The following is a 20,521-nucleotide window of genomic DNA, read 5'->3' on the forward strand; positions in this document are numbered from 1 at the left end:
TCCAATCACACACCTTACTCCATTTCGCTGTCGTCTCAGCTGACTCTTAGACAATCTACAGAGGGGGCTCCTGTGGATGCTGCCGTTAGAAGCCACCACAGGTGAGGGGACCTGGGTGCGGTATTGCTGTTCCCCACTCCCCTGCTGCCTCTCCAATCCCCTTTATCCCTGGGAGTCGCTTCCCTCTGTTCTGAGCTGGCTACTTGTTCTCCCCCTTGGTCTAGTGCTCTGTACAGTGTGTTCAGTGTCTCCTCTTACACCCAGGTGGCCACTCAGGTCCTTTTAAAACAGTGATTCCTGCCAACAGCTACCTGTTTGCCTAGTCCTGTCTCTGGCCACAAACTCACTTTTAAAGACTTTATTGGTTCCTTTTAAATCTTATAAGGTATCTTTGTTTATTGTAAACAAACACTTTTGGGTATACAAAGCTGTTTATGAAAGCTGTCTGTCTGTGGTCATTCCCACGGTGGGCTTTGGAAGCATTTTAAGGGCGTGGGTTCGGATGTTTGCCTGAGGTTTGAAGGCATTCTAGGGGAGTCGGGAACACAGGGGTTTACTAGGGTGGCTGAGTGGGTACCTTTTAGCTTCCTCAGTTCCACTTACTCCCGGCTGCCCCTCATGCTACCATAGCCCCCAGGCTTTCTAAACTCTATCTTCTGTCTACCAGGCTCTTGACATGCGTGAAGTCCTCTGTGAGACCAGAGCTTAGACACTCAGAGACTGGGGCTTTCCCCCTAATGAAGCCCAAAGTCTGTCAGTACACACTGCTATGAGCCCTTACTAGGATTTGATCCAGAGCAGTGGTTCTCAAGCAAATGCTGCAGCCCTTTAATACAGTTCCTCATGTGTTTTTTGTTGCTACTTCGTAGCTGTACCTTTGCTACTCTTATGAATCGTAATATAAATGTGTGGTACACAAGATATCTGATATGCGACTCCCCCCAAAGGGTCGAGGACCACAGGTTGAGAACCTCCAGTCTAGAGCCTGGGAATGGGCCCATCTCAGAGATCCTGGGCGTGTCTTATCGCCATGTCTTTTGATTCTTCCTCCTCTTGTTTCACCCTCTGGTCTACAGGCAGCTGACACTGACGTCTTTTTGGCCAGTGACTCACTGTGAAGACACAGGTGGCCTCTTGTCTCTACATGGGGTGGACAAGAAGGGCCTAGGGATACACATCACCCCAGCAGCAGCAGCAGCCCTCCCTCACCAAATGGCTGGCTGCTGTCGGGATATAAACACCCCACCTCTCAAGATCTGAAGGATGCTGTGTCTGAGGTGTGTGTTCTACAGAGTCGCAAAGCTCCTGCTGGGATTGCATTCTAGTCTCCAGCAGTTGGGTTGGCAACACTACTTATTGGCTGCCCCCTCCTCCGAACATGGTGTCTGACCTCAAATGCTTGTCTCAGATTCTACCTCTGGGGACCCCAAAGGCAGGCAAATGTTTAGACACCTGTCCAGCATTGCAGACACTTTTCTGTTCTTCTTTTTCGGGCTACCCTCTGGCTTGCCTTAAAAAGAGCTCACCGAGCCGGGTGTGGTGGCACACGCCTGTAATCCCAGCACTCGGGAGGCAGAGGCAGGCGGATCGCTGTGAGTTCAAGGCCAGCCTGGTCTACAAAGTGACTCCAGGACAGCCAAGGCTAACACAGAGAGACCTTGTCTCGAAAAACAAAAAACAAAAACAAAAACAAACAAACAAACAAAAAAGCTCACCAAGATGATATCTGTGTGTACTGTCTCCTGCATCGTCTTCCCTGCTCCTGTCCATCCTGGGAACCACATTCTTTCATTCCTGACTGAAACCCCAGGAAACCAGGTTTCACCCCAGCTGACAAAGGACCCAGCACCCATGCTAACCGAGACTAAGACCAGAACAATCCCAGGAGGAAGCACCGCCGTGTGAGAAGTCGGAGAGTGAAAATATCAGCAAAAATAGAATTTAATCCTGCTCAAGTGTAGGCAGCCAGTCCTTCTGGAGACAACCATGGGCCGTCTTGGTAGGTCTCACTTGCTCTTTCCACCGCAGCCGTTTCACAGGCCCCATGGCTGCCCATGCCCAAGCTGGCCATTGTGGGGCAGTGGGAGGTCACTGCTTCCTCAGAGGGGAAGCGAGTTGTGCAGGAACAATCAGCCCATCCCACATGACTTCTCTACTCTTTCCTGCCAGTCAGCTCCTGTCAGCACAGACCCAGCCATTCTGGGTTCTTCTTTCAAGTCAGTTGGGCGTTTCTTCAGCTCCCTGGGCCGGAAGGGCCACAGGCATCCTAAAATATCTTCCGGGGAACACAACCCTCCAGCTCTAGTAACTCCGGCCATCCTTCATATTTGTTTGTTTGTGGGTTGTTCTTTAAGAACTAGGGAGAGAAGAGAGATTTTCAGACAGTGGGCAAAGCTGTCGAGGACTCATGTAGAAAGCATTTGCCCTGTCACTCAACACTCAGAAGGCGTCACTTTCCTCTGCTACAGCCTCATTTTACAGACGGGGCCCCAAGCTCAGGGAAGGACCACAACTTGCTCGCGGTCTCAGAAATGGGATCAGAGCCTATTATACCCCATGGGGGCACCAAGAAAGGGAGAGCTTGGGGAGCGGTACCCTTTCTCCAAATTTTCCACTCACCTCCCAAAGGCCCCAGATTGCAATAATAACAGCACAGAAAAGAGGAATCCTAATGGCATTGAGCATCTGCTGCATACTGGCACTATCCTAAGCTGCATATGTGCTTAGTCTGCACAACAGCCCCGGGAGTGCATACTGTTACAGTTCCATTCTGTAGGGGAAACTGAGGCACAGATAAGCAATGCCATTGGGACATCCTTCGTGTGATTTCTCTGATGTGTTACCAGTACGGGAACATAGGACATCGTTGGGGCCTTGCTTTGGATGGATCTGGATCCTTCCCTCTAAGAGGAAGAGAAGGGCCTGCCCAGTGAATGCACCTTAGCTCAGCCTGCTGTCCTGACTCCCTTGGCTGTGCTGGAACCCAGTCCAGGCCCTGCATTCTCACCCACAGGCCATGAGCATTCTCCCATCCTTCTCCTAGCTCAGGCCATCTTGACCTAGGCCTGGTGTCTAAATGTGGGTGGCAGTTAATCCTGATCGCCCATTGGCTGGACTGACAAGTGGCCAGGAGCTTTGGGAGGAAGGAATTCCTCTGGATATGTCTGTGCCAGCGTTTGCAGACAGAGTTAACAAAGAGGGCAGTTATTAACCCAAACCATCCCATTCATAGGCTGGGAGCCTGGATGAAGGGGAAAAGGAGAGAGCCAGCAGGCCAGGCATTTTGCTCTCTGCTTCCTGGCCTCTGCAAGGTGAGCTGCTTTGCTCTGCCATGACGGGTGGAAACCTCTAAAAGCATGAGCCAAAATAAACCTGTCCTTAGATCGTTTCTCTAAATCTTCGTCTCAGCAAAGAAGTAAGAACACAACAAAATTTCTAATGTGGATGTGTCCTTACAGAACAACATGCATACAAGTCAGCCCTGTCCAGTCAAAGGCACAGCCCCAGTGGTCCTCATCCTAGAGATCAGTCCTGCTTCTGCATTGGTCCCTCAGCCCTGCCCGCATCTCACAGTCTGTGCACATCTGGGTGCTGTGTCCTGTCTCATTATCACATAGGCATCCTCTCTGTCTCCTGACTCTCTTCTCTCCCACGGTGCTCTCTGTGCTTGGCCAGCTAAGGCTGCCTGGGAGACAGGACATCTTTGCTAAGTGAGTCACTGTCCTTCTACCCCATGAAGCTCTTTGCTCACTTAGTGCTCACTCAGACAGGGAGGCAGCTAGGAACCCACCTGCTCGAAGGGGCTCTTATACTTGAGGTCTTTAGCACCTACGAAGACCCAGCTGTCCCGGAAGCCCAGCTGCTTTGCGTAGGAACTCCCCAGGTTGGTGAAGAGCGTCCTGATTTTGTCATTCATTCTGCCAAGGAGAACAATTGGGGTGAGGCTGAAGGTCATTGATGGGAGGTGGGGAGCAGGGTGAGTGGCTCAATGGTCGGCCCCGTTCTCCACTGCACCCATAGGACTTGGCTTTGGCGGCTCTTACAGTTCATTGGGACTGGGCCAGGGGGCTGAGGCTTTCCAAGGGAGTTTTTGGTGGGGCTGGGCATGAGTTTGGGCAGTACAGCTCTGTTTACAGTACTTCACATCTTCATCCGGGAAACACGGGACATTGTGAAGAATCAACTAGACGGTGGAGTTAACACCTTCTCTCTCGCACAAGTCATTGTAAACATTTTAACACGATCATGAGTTGTTGAACGACGGGATCCATTCTAAGAAAGATGTTCAACCTGTCATTAAGCAACTCAATGATTTCTGCAAGGGAGAAGGGAAAGCTCCGCCCTTTAGTTAATTCATTGTAAACATTTTAACATGGCCACAAGTTGTTTAACAAGCTATGTAGCACAGTGGGCTTCTTCTTTTCATGTATGTGTATACATGCACACACACGTATGTTGCATGTGTGCGGGCACACGTGTACTATATGTGCCTATGCATGTGTATGTGTGGTGGCCCAAGGCTAATGTTGAGAATATTTCTCAATCACTCTTCCAATTTATTCTTTTGAGTCAGGGTCTCTCAATCAAATACAGAGCTCCCAGATATGGCTCGTTTGGCTAGCCTGCTTGCTCTGATAACCCTTGGTCTTGGCCGTCAGATGCTAGAATTGCAGACAGGCTACCATGTCTACCTATCACTGATGCAGGTTCTGGGGATTTGAACCCACTCTACTCTCATTCAGCAAGCTCATTATGCACTGAGCCGTCTCACCACCTAATAAATGCGCGCGCGCGCCTGTGTGTGTATGTACTCACTCAGGCCTAGAGGGTGAGTGTGGGGGTTTGCATGGCCTCCACAGGCTCATATACTTGAATGCTTGGTCACCACGGAGTGGACAGTTTGAAAGGATTACAAGGATTAGGAGATACGACCTTGCTGGAGGAAGTGTGTCACTGGGGATAAGGCCCATGTTAGGCTCAGTCTTGTTCTCTCTCTCTCTCTCTCTCTCTCTCTCTCTCTCTCTCTCTCTCTCTCTCTCTCCCTCTCCCTCCATTTGGATCAGGATGTAGCTCTTAGCTACTTCTTGAGGACCATGCTCGCCTGTCTGCTGCCATGCTCTCTGCAATGATGATAATGAACCAAGCCTCAGAAACTAGAAGCCAGGCCCAGTTAAATGCTTTCTACTATAAGAGTTGCTTTGGTCATGGTGTCTCTTCACAACAACAGAACATTAAGCCAGTGAACATTCTTGCAAGTCCTTAATATTTATCATGCCCATCACTTGCAATGTGGTGTGTCTTTTTTGTATGTACAAATGATGATATACGGCATCATGCTATGAGCTCTGTGGCCAGCCAGTCGCTATTGGATGAGGACAGTGTGCCACCATTGTAAGTGAAGGGCACAGCACACCACCAGAACACTATTTCCACACTCACCTGCTTCTTTTCTCAGGATAGTTTGCTGGAAGGTGGGCTTCTTTCAGGAGAGTGGGCAAATGCGTGCAGGTGTGGATGCATTTGGTTTACATTATCATGCAGCCTAGCAGGTGGGGTTTCCCACTTACTTGGTCCCTGGGTCATCATAGGAGGCCACCAACACCAGTGTGCCATCTGGAATTTCTGCAAGAAAGCTCATCAGGCGTTCGGGGTCTGGGAGAGGAAGGAAAGAGAGGCACTGGTTTTTCGGAGAAATGAATGCGGGCCATCCTTTTTCTCTTCTACTTCCCTAACGACCCAGGCAGGACCTGGTCCAGGCTGATGGGAGCTCAGACTGCAGATGGAGACAGTGTGATGGGGGTGGACCTTCCTGCCACATTTTTCCCAGGGCAGGAGAATGTGAGAAGATAACAAGAGGAATTTATTCATGTGTCCCAGAGGGCATGTAGCTCAGTTGATAGAGCACATGCCTACGATACACAAAGGGCTGAGCGGATCCCCAGCACTACATAGACCTAGTGTGAGGGCACTTGGGAGGTAGAGGTAGGAGGATCATAATTTTGCAGATCTCTACTGTCCAAGGTACCATGGCTTCTTCTGAGTCACCACAGTATAGGCTGTTGTTTGCCCTTGGTCATATAATGAGTGAAGCCTGGGCTTCACAAGTCTCTGTCTCAAAACAAAACAGCTCTCTGGGGTCTTGTGACATACCCACAAGGAAGAGTAATAGCCCTACTTGTGGTGTCTTCATGAAGTTTACGGGGAGTGCAATGCACGCCTCTGAATGGAAATATAAATTGTTAGCAGAACTGGCCACATAACTTGTGGGGTCCAGTACAAAATAAAAATGGAGGGCCACTGATGGCAAAAAAAAAACCGGTTAAGACCATCAAGATTGTGACTGTAGAGACTCAAACCAGCAGCCGAGCTGTTCATGGGACTCACATGCCTGGGCTCCAGGCCAAGGAGGCCTGCTCTGTCCACCATGCTAGAGAAAGAAGGGTGACTGTCCTAAGAGTAAGCCTTATATGCTTACTTATGCACAGAGACTAGAAAAAAAAAAAAAGGAACAAAACAGGTCTAAGTGGAGAAGCAACACCTGCAGAGAGAGGGAGTGGGGCACCTCTCAGAGGTGCTGTACGGACCTTAGGAGGTCATGTCCTATCCCTGGGTCCACTAGAGATCTCTGCAGCCTTGACTTTTATAGAGTGCTCTTCCTAGCGGGGCTCGAGGAGGCACCAAGGCCTTATGCCTCAGCACAACAGTGGATAGACATATGTCTGCCACTGATACCAACAATGGCATTATTTTAGCCTGGGGTTCTGCCTGGCCTCTAAACCTGCCCCCCTCCCCCCCGCCCTGCCCCTGAGGATAAGTCGGAATTGCTAGGAAGTGATGAAGCAATAGGGCTTTAAGCACCCCCCTTGGGTTATGTCAGAGGCAGCCAACGGCTTTCCAATTTCACACGTTGGTTTCATTTTCCTCCTGTTTCTCTCCTTGATCCGCCATGGGCGTTTCTTGAAATCAGCGTGTAAGCAAACCATTACACTCAGACCCTCATCTAAGGCTCTGTGCCTGAGTGTCTAACTCAGGAAGGTGCTTAAGGCAGCAGAATGATCCTCAACCCTCCCCTTTTCTGTGCCCACAACTTCCCTGCCACAGGAAGGGGCCCAGCCAGGTGACATCAGTGCCCACCTCCGGAGTACATGTCGAAGCTGCCCTTTCTCAGCAGATGTCCTGTAGATCCTAGTGAAAAGAGAAAGTTACTTCTCAAAATGTGAGTCACCCTGCTTGTCATTTTGCTGAATCTGGCCAATGGGTAGTGTAGAGCCTCAAACTAGAGTCAGAACCGAATGAAGCTAGGTCTCATGAAGATCATGCAGGGTACATCAAGGACTTATTTGAGAGGTAGAACACACTGGCCAAACGTCCAGAATGGAACAGAATCTAACTACTCAGGGTCTGAGTTCTGTCATGACAGTTGCACGGACACAATTCATCAGTTGGTCTTCAATGTGTGCACAAATTCAATGGGCTGCTGGCTCAAAATGGAATCTATCTAAAACAGTACGTGGGCTAGATATGTATTTTGAAAAAAAAAAAAAAGGGCACGGTTATCAGTGTCCCCACATAAGTGGGAAGTCTGCAAGCCAAGTCTCCCAACTTTTGGAAGCCATGGAATTTTCAGTGATTATGGTCCTTGGCTTTTCAGGGTCTGAATTGTGTTTTAAAGATTTAGGAGAAAATCTTGGTTTTCTGGAGGAAAGCCACAGGTCCCAATTCCACCACTAGATGGCAGTATTGCAGAGGGTATGGCGGTGCCGTGGCTTCTCCCTGTAAGTAGGAGCAGGCTCACCTGGCAAACCCTCCCAGAGTCTCAGAGCCATATGGAGCTCTACCCAGGGTCTTTGGAAGGGGTTATGCGTCTCTGTGAGCATGTTCATTTGTGGGGTTTTCTAGAATCAGGGTAGAGGTGAGTAGCATAGTCTGAAGTGTTTCTCAGAGGAAGCTCTGCACAGCAAGAGGTTAGGAGCCAGCCATGTTTTGCCATGCTTTGTTGCTCTGGCTAATTATTATCTATGAGGAGTCTGAGGCCCCAGTCTGCACACAAGTCTGGAGACACTGCAGTGCAAGGAGGCTGCTACCTGGAGTTGGCCAGACTGGGTTCAAGTTGTACAGTATATGTGTAACATGTTAGCTTTCTTCTCCTTTCTTCTCCTTTCTTTCTTTCTTTCTTTTCTTCTTCTTCTTCTTCTTCTTCTTCTTCTTCTTCTTCTTCTTCTTCTTCTTCTTCTTCTTCTTCTTCTTCATTATCTTTTTGGCTTTGTGAGAAGCCAGACAGGAAGTCTCAGTCTGGGACCTTCCTTCTGTTTTTCCCTCCCTACTGCCTAGAAGGGGGTGTCTCTCCTTTTCTCCTGACCATTTGTTGCTTTTTTTTTTTCTTCTCCTGCAGCTGTCTATCACTCATTCTGGAGCCTTATATGATTACACGTGCCTTATCTGTTGAGCCTCAATTTCCTTATTGTGATACCCACAGGGATCATGAAGCCAGGGCCTGTCCTTGCTCTCAAGTGTCCTGCCTAGCCTGCCTCATACTAGCTGCCGTTCACACTTGTGGAATAAAGAACACTGTGTTTGTACTCCACATGTGGTCTCACCCTGCCACTGTCTGCCCACCGTGACGGGAGTGGCTGTGAGAGTGGAGCCACGAGTCACAGCAGTGAACGCTTGGGCAGGAGCCTTGGGTGACGAGGCCTGTAAGACCTGCTGCTCCCCCAAGTCCAGCCTTGCCCTGTCCTGAATTCTGCAGGAGGACTCAACAGGAGGCAGGTCCCCTTCCTGGGCCTCAGGTGTGACCTTGGCCACTCACCGTTCACTACAGCGATGTTCAGGCCTCTGCCCACGTTGTTCCTCACGGGACTCATGATGCTGCGGAGGAAGGAGGAGAGTAAGGTAGGCCAGCTGTCCAGGAGCAGAAGGAAAATGCTGCTTTGGTGGTGAGGACATTGAAAGGGCCTACCGCTGGGGCCCAGGGCAGAGGCACTAGGAGACACATGTGATGGTCTGGGCTGGAGAACCTCTTCTGGAAGCCTATGGTGAGCTGTTATTTGTGCTGTAGCCAGTTAGTCCAAGCCACATTTGGGCCAGTTTGCACAGAGAGAGGCCTGATAGTTTGAGGTGTCTGGTGGTAGGGTGAGCCCCGTACCCTAGGATGTGAGGAAGTAGAAAGTAGAGTTTGGCCAGCCTAGAGTGGTTAGTCCCCCTGTGAAACTGAGATGGGCTCCCACCAGCCCAGGCTCCACACACTGGGCTCGTACTTTCGCACTCCCAGGCTGTGGTTTCTGGGACAGCAGACTGACCCCATCCAGCCTCCTCCTGATCCTTTGGCCATTGTGACTGGGCCAGGACTGGATTCAGGTCCCAAGGCAGGAAGGAGACCCCAGTCTTGGAACTGCTCTCATCCTGGTGAGGTGCTAAAGTGGGGCTAATATGTCAGAGTATGCTGTGGCCTCCCTCATTCATAGAGGAGTCCTATGTTAGTGGAGGAAAGAGTGGCTAGCAGAAGAAAACACAGCTAAGGTGTGGGAGGAAGGCTTGCTGGTGCCGTTTGCATGGCTAAGTCCTGCTCACCCTGAAGCTTGGAACCTCTGTCACTTGAACGACACATCCCAGTATGATTCCTGCTTTGCCTAAACCAAGTGGTGTTTAGTTCAGCATCCTGACGGGAACACTCATCTGTTCTCCAAGTCAGGATGAACATAACTTTTCTAGGATGGGAGTGGGTGCGATAGTTTCTTTCCCACAGCATTCCAGACACCAGAAACTCAGAACTTTTCTGTTGGGCAGACTTGCCATAAGCTTGGCAAGTAACAATAACAGCTTAACTGCCTGTGCTTGGGAGGGAAGGGCAACTTCGCAAGGTGTGGCTGAGTTGGAGCTCCTTGGCTCAATGCTATTTGTCACACACACACACACACACACACACACACACACACGGGGTCAAGGGTTGCCTGCAAAGGCAGGGGCTTCCTCACAGGCCTGCCCTGAGGCTTAACATTTCAGATGGATGGATGGATGAAATGCAAGTGAAAAAGCTTAGCCATCCCCGAGTACTTACATTTCATTTTCAAAGCACATGGAGGGGCCCACAACATTGGCAGCCCCACTGCTGATTTTAAATGCGAAGAAGTTGTCTAGGCAGGACTTGCTGAGGCCACACTTGGTCTTTGGGAGCCCTGGGAAGGTAACACAGCATTCTCACAGGGGCAGCATCTGGGGAGGGGACCGGGCCTTGGAGTTTTGTTTCTTTCTGGGCACTGCAGAGTTTCCATCAACTGCGTCAAAATGTACAGGGCTCTGGCTGAGGGTCTGGCCACCCTAGAATTAGTTTGGGGGCTTCCTGAGACAGGCTGCTCCTGCAGAGATTGCTGAGAGACTGGGCTGTGCCTCGCTGGATTATCTTGGTAGACCCTGTGCCTGGGCATTGGTGGATACATGGCCCCTGTTCACTGGCTGAACATAGAGCCTCTTGGTTTGGCTTGACTTTGGGCTGGAAAGGATGATATGGGTAGCAAACCAAGGGTCTCCCTGGTTCTCACTGGTGGGGAAGGTTCTAGTCTCTGGAATTCCCAGAGAGCTTGCTTGACCAACTGCAACTAAGTCTAACAAGCTTGATGTCAACAAGGCAGCTTAAGCAAGCTTTTCTGGAATTGATTTTCTGACCATCCAGCCTTCACCACCAGGCTGCTGAATAAAGAAAGAGAAATGATACTCACAGGAGGTCTCAGCTATGGGGAGCCAGGATCTGCTTTCTGAGTTGTGGCTGAAGGGACTGTCTCCATAGCTGCTTTGAATTCTGGGCCACATCTCTCTGGGAACCCTGGTGCCACTGCTCTGGGCCCGAAGCTGGTGGATTGTCATAAGCACTGTGTGTGTGTGTGTGTGTGTGTGTGTGTGTGTGTGTGTGTGTGTGTGTGTAAACATGCACTTGGAGGCTACATCAGGAACTAGAAACTGCTCTTCTACTAATCTGCTATGTGGTTTTGCTAAAAGCTTCTCCAATTATTTTTGCTGATGTCAAATCAGGGAGTTAGTTTTGGTCAAAATGGACTAGCAGGTTTTCTCCTAAATGTCAGTTTGGACCTACTATGAAAGGCTTAATGATAAAAACTCTTCAAGCTGGCTATGGGCTTGGAGAGTGAGGATGTGGGAATTGATTAGCGATGTCTGCCATGGGACCAGGAATGGTAGAATGTAGTATACTTGCTTGAGTTTTCTATTCTTCCAGCAGATGATATCTGCAAGGTATCATAAATCTGTGGGTCTGTTTCATAATTAGACTGGGGAGACTTCAGAGGGACGAGGTCAGGAGTATAAACGGGTTATGTGTACTCTTGTAGTCTGCTTTCTGCAGCCTTGTGTGCACTGGGCTCAGTAAAATCCTTACCCTAAAGCTTAGCTGTCTCTAGAGTTACCATGTTGGGTTAGGGGGTTGAGGGACCTGGCAGGTAGGTCTTATGCAAAGAGCTGTTGGGGAGTTGATCTCTAGAGTAGCAGGGTGGGGGTGTTTGACCCCCTGCTTGCCACTACAACTGCTTGGCGTTAGCCAGGTGATCTCATTTTTCTGAGCCTGTTTTCCTACCTATAGAAAGGGAGTACTCATGCAACCTGCATGGGGTATGTCAGCTTTATATGAGATGCCCATGAGGATGAAATGCAGCCCTGGCTCAGCCAGAGTTAATATCAGCAGCAGCCATGCTCCCTTCCTCTACCTGCTTTGTTCTTGGGAGCCCTGGTCCTTGCTGAAGCCCTCTTTCAATTCAAGGTGAGGTTCTAGAGAGAGGAGGCAGGGTGCCTTGTGGTCTAGACTACCCAGAAGGAAGTGCAAAAGGGAAAGAGCTGAGCCATGTCCCTACCAGTCTGAATGACTGAGAGGAGATGCCCAGCCCCCACTTCAGGAGGCACCACTGTCACACTGTCACTGTCACAGAGGAATGAGCTGGGAAGTCCCTGGACACCTGTGCTTCTCTGGGGCATGCAGAACTGGGAATAGAGACCTTGGGTCATCCTACCAGAGGGCAGATGATGGGGCGGGGCGGGGCAGATACTCACGGGTCTCCTTGGAGGACATGCCTGTTTGAGAGAAAGAATCTAGTTAGTGAAAAGGTACTTCAACCTCCTGCAGGATGGGGGGAGGTGGGGGCTGGGAAATGGGAACAGGAGACCTTGACGTGAGTTGCCCCTGTTACATCTCCCACTTGCTGCTGTCACCTGTTCACGAATAGGCACAATGCACATACACTCATATACATACAGGCACAGGTAGGGACACCCATGCACTGACACATACATGCATACTCAACACACATAAGCATAAGTGTACATATGCACCGACATGAATTATTCATGTTTAAAAATCAAACTGTGCTAAGTGTGAGGAGAGTCTGGAGGTCAAGCCTTAACCCCTTTTGTTTGGTGGGTGTGATGTATAAGCACCACGTGACTCAGTTTACTTGACAGCACACAGAAGGTATCACAAATATGCTTGCTGGGCTGTTGAGAGGGTCCTGTGAGACCCCGAGGGCCTCAGTGAAGGAAAGAACCATGCTGCTGGCTGATGCCACTGTGGTCCCTGGGTCTTTTCTTCCTGGGACGCTTGTCTGTGCTAGGCCTGAGGCATCCTGGTCACTGCCTGGTTTCATGTCTCATTCTGTCCTACTTGTTCCCAAGTTCCTAGATCAGGTGTGGACACAAAACTGGCAGGGAAGGAGGATGCCTCTTCTGGTTCCTAGGCACAGCAAATGACCAAGGCTGAGCCAGCCACACTACCACAGTCCTCTGGAGGCAGAGCCCTTCTTTGAGTTAATATATTCCTTCAGCTCTCGTGTGTGTCTGTGTGTGTGTGTGTGTGTGTGTGTGTGTGTGTGTGTGTGTACCATTTTCAGTTATAATGTGGGCATCTGGACAGTTGGTAGCCATCATGTGTCCTAGAGAGAAACTTACTATGGGTGTAGCTTCTACTGTGTTGAAGGAGAGCAGCACGCGAGGCCTGGGGATGTTGCTCAGTTGGTAGAGCTTGCCTCGTTGCAGGATCTTTGATCCCATTGTGATCTCTGAGATTGTGAACTGTAAAAACCTGTCTTTGATCCTAAATTGCGGTCCCTGAGATTGTGAACTGTAAAAACCTGTCTTTGCCCAGGTATGGTGGTGCACACCTGTAATCCCAGCACTCAGGGAAGCAGAGGCAAGCACATCTCTATGAGCTCAAGGCCAGCTTGGTTTACAAATTGAGTCTAGGATAACGAAGGCTACACAGAGAAACTCTGTCTCGGAAAAAACAAACCAAAGCCAAAGCCAAAGCCAAAGCCAAACCAACCCAAAAAAACCTGTCTTTGATCCTGTGTGATCTCTGAGATTGTGAAATACAAAAACCTGTCATTTGTTTAGTATGGCTGAGTCCTAACATACACCTTTAATCTAAGAACTTTCTGTTTATTGTGAACAGGCGGTTAAGGTGTGGTCCAGCCAAAAGCTTTCTGTACACAGGATTTAATAAAGTTAGTCCTAGGTCAAGAGGTGGAGCAAGAAACCAGCTGACAGGGATTAAAGAGTAGGAGGGACTTTGAGTTGAGGGGTATTTAAGACAGTGGGTAGAAGTAGGAGCTCATTGGCTTTTAGCTCTTGTGCTTTCAGCTTTTAGCTCCTTAGCTCTTTAGCTCTTTAGCTCTTTAGCTCTTCAGCTCCTCAGTTCCTAAGGCCTTTGGCTTTTGGGGCTACCAAGCCTTTGGCTTTGGGTTTTTGGACTTTTCCTCCTGGGCTATCAGCTGAACTAATGAGTCTTTTGAGCCTTTTCCATCAGGATGTGAGCTGGGAGGGAAGGTTAGCTGGGTGCTTTCTCTGCCTCTCTAAGCTAGCAAGTTTCTCACCCCAGCATCTGGCTCCTGAGTCTTTATTTTCATTTAAAACAACTTTGCCTAGCATGCATCAAGCCCAGCTGTGATCCCAACATTCAGGAGGCAGAGGCAGGAGGACCAGCAGGCCAGTCCATTCTCCACTGCCTGGTCAGTTTGAGGGCAATCTGGGCCATACAGGACTGTTTCCAAAACAAAACAAAACAAAACAAAACAGAACAAAACAGCAGCTACGGCATCCATGGGTATATAATAAGGCAAGCCATGGGGGGATTTGTGGCACCCCTGGGACCCGCTACACCTGACTTCTCAGTTACCCGGAGACACTGACACTCTCAAACTAGTTAATTCTATCCTGTCTCTCCTGCCTGGGTTGTCAGCTAGGCCAGGAGTTCTGAGCCTCTTCTTCCTATGCCATGGGCCTCAGAGGACCAGAAAAGCCCATGAGCTTCTTTCTGAGTAAGTTGGTCCTCACTCTCCTGGGATAATTAGTAAATTTCTTCTCTAGCAGAGCCCAAGTGCAAGTTATTAAGTGCATAAAGTAAGCCAGATTGAATTACGAAGGAAACCAATTATTATCATCTTCTTGTATATTAATGATAAGTGTACATTTGTGCTGTAGTAACATATAGGCTTTGGGATCAGCACATGAAGTCATAAAATAGCTGTGTGTCTGGGCTGCATTTCTGGAGTCTCTTAAATTAGGGGAATGCACTGCTGTTTTTCGGAGGCATTGTAACTAAGTCTGTTTGTTTCTCTAGACCATAAATGGGGGCCACTTGTTCCTTATTTTGGAGACCCTGTGACTTCACACGGAGTGTGAGCCCTGATGCTTGTGGGCTGGAGCTGTTGGCCTGTCATCTCCCAGGTAACAGCTTTGAGGGATAAATGGCTACCTGGGGATGGCTCAACAACATTTGCCCACTGCATTCAGACTGTGGCTGTCCTGTACAATACACTGTGGTCTTCTTATACTGCCCTGGCTAACATGTCCTTGAAACCAGCAGGCAGCAGAATCCATCTCTGGATCAGGGACATGGCAGCCACCAAGTGTCTATATAAATGAAATCCCAGTGTGAGCTCCGTGTCTCAGCTGGCAAGAGGCAGATGGCAGTGGTGGTGGGTCTCAATCTCCCAGGAAAGCAAATATCACCATATACACCCCTTCCCTTCTCTCTTGAAAGGCTTTAAACGTACACACTCAGGCTCTCATCCCTGTTCCAACACCTCTAATGGAGAACTTGGCTTAGTTTTAAAAGTTGTCCTGACTTTCTGTTTTCTCAGAACACACATGATGAAACCATGCTACCAATGATGCTCGAGTCTATTACAAACCTCATCAAGGACTACTTCCTGAGGATATCAGTGTATCTTAAATCAGAGACTGTATAGGAAAAGCAATAAGAACATATCCATCTCCCTTTTAATCCTTCATTTGTTCACCTGCCTACTCATCTGTCTAATCACTTATCTATCTACCCACCAACTCATCTACTTGTCATCCTATGCGTTCATCAATTCATCTATCCAATTACTTACTTACTGATCCAACCTGTCATTCTATGCATCTCTTCGTTCACTTACTGATCTGCTCACTCGCCTGTCTGTCCATCCACCATCTGTCTGTCTACCCACCCACTCATCTATTCATTCACTATCTATCCATTCATTCATTATACACATCCACTCATCTATTCATTCATTCATTCATTCATTCATTCATTCATTCATTCATGTATCCCTCTATCTATCCACCCACAAACCCATGCATCTATGCATCCATCCATCCATCTGTGTCTCTCACTCTTTAAATAGTTATCAGCACTGCCCTATAGATAAAATCCTTGCCTGCAGGAAAGTTACATTCTAAGAGGCGAGCCAGGCAATAACTAGGGAAACAAATAACTCAATGATGGTATTTGGAAAGAAATAGGCTGTCACAGAAGAGGCTAAATAAGAAGGCCAGGCTACAGCTGGAGCTGGGGAGGTCATGGAAGGCCTTTGGGATGGCAATATTTGAGCAGGAAGTTGGAGGTGTAGTGGAACAGACATGCAGGCCATGCGGGCCCTGCACAAAGAAAGTTTGAAGCAGAGTGCACAGCAGGTAGGAGAAGCCACTCAGTATCACTTCTTCATTCATCACTCAGCATTTTTTTCCTTCCTCACTTCCTTCTTTCCTTCCCTCTGTCCATCCTCAGGCCAGGGCCCTGGAACACTTCTCTGCTCTCTATAGCTTCAGCCTTCCTGGCAGTCCAGGGATCTTACACCATGCCCCGCAAAGCCAGTGCACAGATCACACCTGGCTGCCTGCTGGGGTCTTCAGCCGCCCATCCCTGGTCTGCAGACTATGGCCGTGAGCCCCACTCACCCAGCCAGCGTGGCAGGCGGATGGTTTTCCTGCCGAAGCTGACGTAGCTGCGGTAGAAGACCCACATGGCAACCAGGGTGAAGATGAGGGCCACGGCACGAATCAGACCTGCAAGCAGGGAGAATTTATCAGACCACATCCACACCCCAACAATGCTGCCATGCAGGGCCATGAAGAAATGTCATGTTTGAGCTCTTGATGACAAATTCCAGCACTATGGGACACGCTCTGTCATGGGTACACCATGAGACTGTGTGCTGAGACCACATAAGAGTTCATGCTGGAGTCAGACAGGGAGATTTATGAGCAGATGTTGAGAACACGCTCCAAAAATGGCCATTGTGAAGGAATTGAAAGTGCCCATCCTTGGGCTTTAGTTAGCCGCCCAGAGAGAACCCTCAGGAATGTATCCTGGGGCCTGTACTGTTCGCAGGAACTAAAGTCAGTCAGTCCTAAAGAGTAGATATGGTAAAGCCCTTCCTGCTGTGGTCCCTGGCTATCACAGTTCCAGCTGCTTCTCCTCAGACAGCCTCTCTCAAGCATCTTATTTCTTTCCAAACACCATTACCACACTGCTTTGCTGTGGTTTCCTGACTCTACTTCCCGGATTGGGACTTTCTTGAAGGCAAGGCTTTTGTTTTGTATACAGAGCATGTACTAATATGTATTTGATGAATGGAAGAAAAAAGGATGGATGAATGGATGGATGGATGGATGGATGGATGGATGATTGAGTGGATGGATGGAATGGCAGGTAGGTGGATAGATAATGCATGGGTAGAGGAGTGGATGTGTGGGTAGATGGATGGATGGATGGACGGATGGCCTGGATTGTTGCTATTATAGTCATAGTGGTAGGCTTGGGCATCTGAGGATGTCTTCCATATTTTTAGTCAGCTCAAAGCCACCACAAATAACCACACAGTAGAGTTGCTCAGCATTTTCAGAACAGGACAAAGCTCCCCAGCCTCCCTTGCTTTACAGCTAGAAGTGACTCTGGCTCCTACACCAAGGAGCAATCCCATACATGGGAGAGACACCAAGAACTCATCTACTTCCTTGCCTTGCAAAGACCAGAAAGTGTAACGCCATGATCTCATTTGGTTTGGGGTGTAAGGTGATTCCCCTCAGGGTCCAGTCCACAATTTGTGGCACCCATTATGTGGCAGGCTACTTCACTGACAGTTTTAAAAACAGGTTATCTCAATTTGTCTACTAAATCTTTGTGCTTGGCAATGAACTACTTCACAGATAGGGAACTGCAGCTTGAAGAGGGAGCTGCTTTCCCGTGATGACTTGGGAAGAGGAAGGTTGGGACCCAGGAAAGTAAGCAGACTTCAAATCAGGTGCCATGCTTTCTCATGGTTGCCTGGGAGTATAAGTGGTGTGTGTGTGTGTGTGTGTGTGTGTGTGTGTGTGTGTGTGTGTGTGTGTGTTGTATGCACACCCCATCTCAGTGCCTTTACAAAGGGATCCACTCTCAGGGTGTGCCTGAAGGCCTCTGTCTCATCGTGCTGTTATGTGAGGACCCTGAAACAGCCCTACCTTAGGTTGGTATGGGGTCCCTGACTTCTGGCTGGAGACAGGTGTTTCTAAGCTGAGATTCCAGGCAGATGGGGCCACTGGGCAGTAATTGTTCAGCTCCCCAAGCCTGTAGGTGTATCCAAACTATGACCTATAGGACACAGGCAGCCTAGGATAGCTACAGATGTGACCCAACATAAAAACCTTAAACTTAAAAACATTCAGAGATTTTCTTTTTCTCTTTCTTTCTTTCTTTTTCTCTTTCTTTCTTTCTTTTTCTCTTTCTTTCTTTCTTTTTCTTTTTCTTTCTTTCTTTCTTTCTTTCTTTCTTTCTTTCTTTCTTTCTTTCTTTCTTTCTTTCTTTCTTCTATGAATGGAGAGATGACTCAGTGGGTAAAGAACTGGCTACCCAGGCTTGAAGACCTAAGCTCAGATCCCCAGCATACATGTCAGAGCCAGTGCAGGGGGTGTGTATCTAGAACACTAGCACTACCAGAATACGGGGGTGGAGACAAGCATGTCTGAGGGATTTTATATCTGGGGAATTCCAAGATCAACGAGAGACATTGTCTCAAAAAATAGAGTAGAGATTGAGAAGAAAACATCTGACATTGACCTCTGACCTCTATGCACATACACTCACACTCACACACACACACACACACACACACACACACACACACACAAAGTGAGTCTCTCTCTCTCTCTCTCTCTCTCTTTATTAACTTATTAGTGGCTAAGAAGTGTGAACTTTGTAAATGACAGTGTTATGTCCCAATGTCCAGAGGCCTGGAGGCATGCCCTCCATTCTCCCAGGTCTCTCTCCTCCTGGAATTCTTGCTGAGACCTTTGACAAGAAATACTGAACCCCCCTGAGGCTGGGAGGGAGGACACTGATGATAGAAAAGTGACCCCCAAAGCAAATTTTAGAGCCAACCCCTCCCACCAAGAAGCTACAGAACCCTGACCTACCTGCCACTCTCATCCTTTTGAGGTAAAGAATGGCTTGGGGCCAGTACTAACCTGTGGAGAGAAGAAAAACCAATTGCCAACTGACTTCTGGGGTCTGAAGACCAGGGAGGGTGCTGGAACTGAGGCTGGCTTCCTTTAGCCTGGCCTCTTGCCTGCCCTAGGAGCAGGGGAGCAGTGTTCATCTCCTTCATGCAGCCTCCTGGATTTCACCCAGGGAATGCCGAGATAGCACATAAAGGGAGGTGCATATTCAAGGAGTCGCCTTACCTTCATTCCCTCCTTCCCCCTCTCTCCCTGCCTTTCCCCCCCCTTTCTCCAGCTCCTCTCACACCTACCTCCCTGACTATCCACCCGCCCAGGGCTGTGAGGCAGTAAAAACCATCAGTAAAAGCAAATGACTTTTGTTGATGTATGGAGACATAAGCAGGCAGGACGGGCGTCCTGCAGGTGAGCTCCTGCCAACTGCTCTATGGATATCTCTTTTCAGGGATTAGTAAGGACAACTCACCACGGCGAAGCCCAAGGACATTCAGCAGGTGAAAATGATGGATTTGGATGCACAGCTGCAGCCGCAGGGCCCCTGCATCCCCCACAGGGCTCCACTTCTAGCACACTTTGTTTCACAGGGGAGTTTAAAGCTGAGCTTTCTCTTTTCTTGTGTCGGGGCAGGGTCCAGGTCATCCTCCCACAACCTCTGCGTCACCTTTAGGCGCTGGGCAGTTGCCCGTAATAACGTGGCAACTTTGAAAGCTTCCTGGAGGCAGGCGGGGATTAGGAGGCAGGCCAAGGGCTGGGTGGTGGTGAGTTGGAGCCAGGGCCAAGTGGCCTTTCTGGCCTGTTATGATTTCATTCCTCTCCTCCCTTCCCCCCTGCCTAGAATTTTCTTTCTCTCAAGAATCTATCTTAACAGATATCCTCTCAACAGTCTCCAATGTCCAACTGCCAAGGACTCCGTAAGACTGGAGAAGGGATTAAAAACCCACGAGGGCCCTAACGCCCATCTGTGTCAGGTCAAGCACCACAGGCCTCCCTCTGTCTATAACGGGTGGTACTGAGGCAGGATCTGCCCTCCACCTTTAAACAATGGTAGCATCCACTGAACCCTCCAGTGAATAACTACCAGCATAAGCTCTGCCCACCCCCCGTGCCTTCAGAGTCTGGAATCTAAGCTGTTGTCTTGCTGTGCCTCCCACGCCCCTTTAAACCTGTACTTTCCACCAAGAAGGCTTTTGTAGACCCTTAACTTCCCTGAGATTCAAATGACACCTTTTTTTTTTTCAGGTACAAAAATATATTGTAATGTCCTTAGAACGTGACATGTAGTCCAGGGGCTCCCAGATGAGAGCTGAAGGACATTTTGTGCCCCACTACCATGGACATGTCGGGGCAGACAGGGTAGAAGGGCCAGGCTAGGATAGGGCAGACATGGACAGTAGCAGAGTGTGCAAAAAAAATGGCCGACTCAGTCAGGGGCAGGGGTGGGATGGGCTGAGGAAAGAAAAAAAAAAAAAAAAAAAGCAATGAAGGAGAAGTAGAGATGAAAGGTGGTGAGGGATAGAGGAGATGGAGGAGGGACAGATGAAGAGTAAGGAGTCTTGGTGGAAACCCAGAGATGCCCAGGAATCAGGCAGCTTTATTGAGAGGAGGAGAGAGGGCCAGGGCACACGGAAGACTCCGGCTGGGCAGCCATGCTTGGCAGGTTGTGGCTTCAGGGTTGGGGTTGGGAGCAGCACGTAAAATCCTGCCTTGGCCATGGGCTTACCAGCCTGAAAGTCCCTCCTGCTTTGAGTTCCTGGCTGCCCACCTG

At 49.1% G+C, this 20,521-nt stretch overlaps 1 protein-coding gene across 1 annotated transcript; it reads right to left on the reverse strand.

Moving 5' to 3' along the window:
- Positions 1–1,867: 1,867 nt before the first annotated feature.
- On the reverse strand, positions 1,868–18,849 carry Fam3d (FAM3 metabolism regulating signaling molecule D). Its single transcript, XM_051139660.1, has 9 exons — positions 18,715–18,849; positions 16,219–16,326; positions 12,052–12,072; positions 10,058–10,175; positions 8,810–8,868; positions 7,135–7,185; positions 5,568–5,652; positions 3,791–3,917; positions 1,868–2,356 (listed from the first exon to the last, which is right to left on the reverse strand). The coding sequence occupies exons 1-9, from the start codon at positions 18,725–18,727 to the stop codon at positions 2,267–2,269; spliced, it is 672 nt and encodes a 223-aa protein (XP_050995617.1). The 5' UTR covers positions 18,728–18,849; the 3' UTR covers positions 1,868–2,266.
- Between the last annotated feature and the right edge of the window lie 1,672 nt (positions 18,850–20,521).

The sequence above is a fragment of the Acomys russatus genome, chromosome 3 (genome assembly GCF_903995435.1).
Source record: "Acomys russatus chromosome 3, mAcoRus1.1, whole genome shotgun sequence".
Taxonomy (NCBI): domain Eukaryota; kingdom Metazoa; phylum Chordata; class Mammalia; order Rodentia; family Muridae; genus Acomys; species Acomys russatus.

Excerpts from the sequence above, each read along its gene's own strand:
- Fam3d (XM_051139660.1), bottom strand. Across the intron at positions 8,869-10,057 it reads ATGTGCTTTGAAAATGAAAT|CATCATGAGTCCCGTGAGGA; the intron begins GTAAGTACTCGG and ends CTTCCTCCGCAG. Across the intron at positions 5,653-7,134 it reads CTTCGACATGTACTCCGGAG|ACCCCGAACGCCTGATGAGC; the intron begins GTGGGCACTGAT and ends TTCCTCTCCCAG.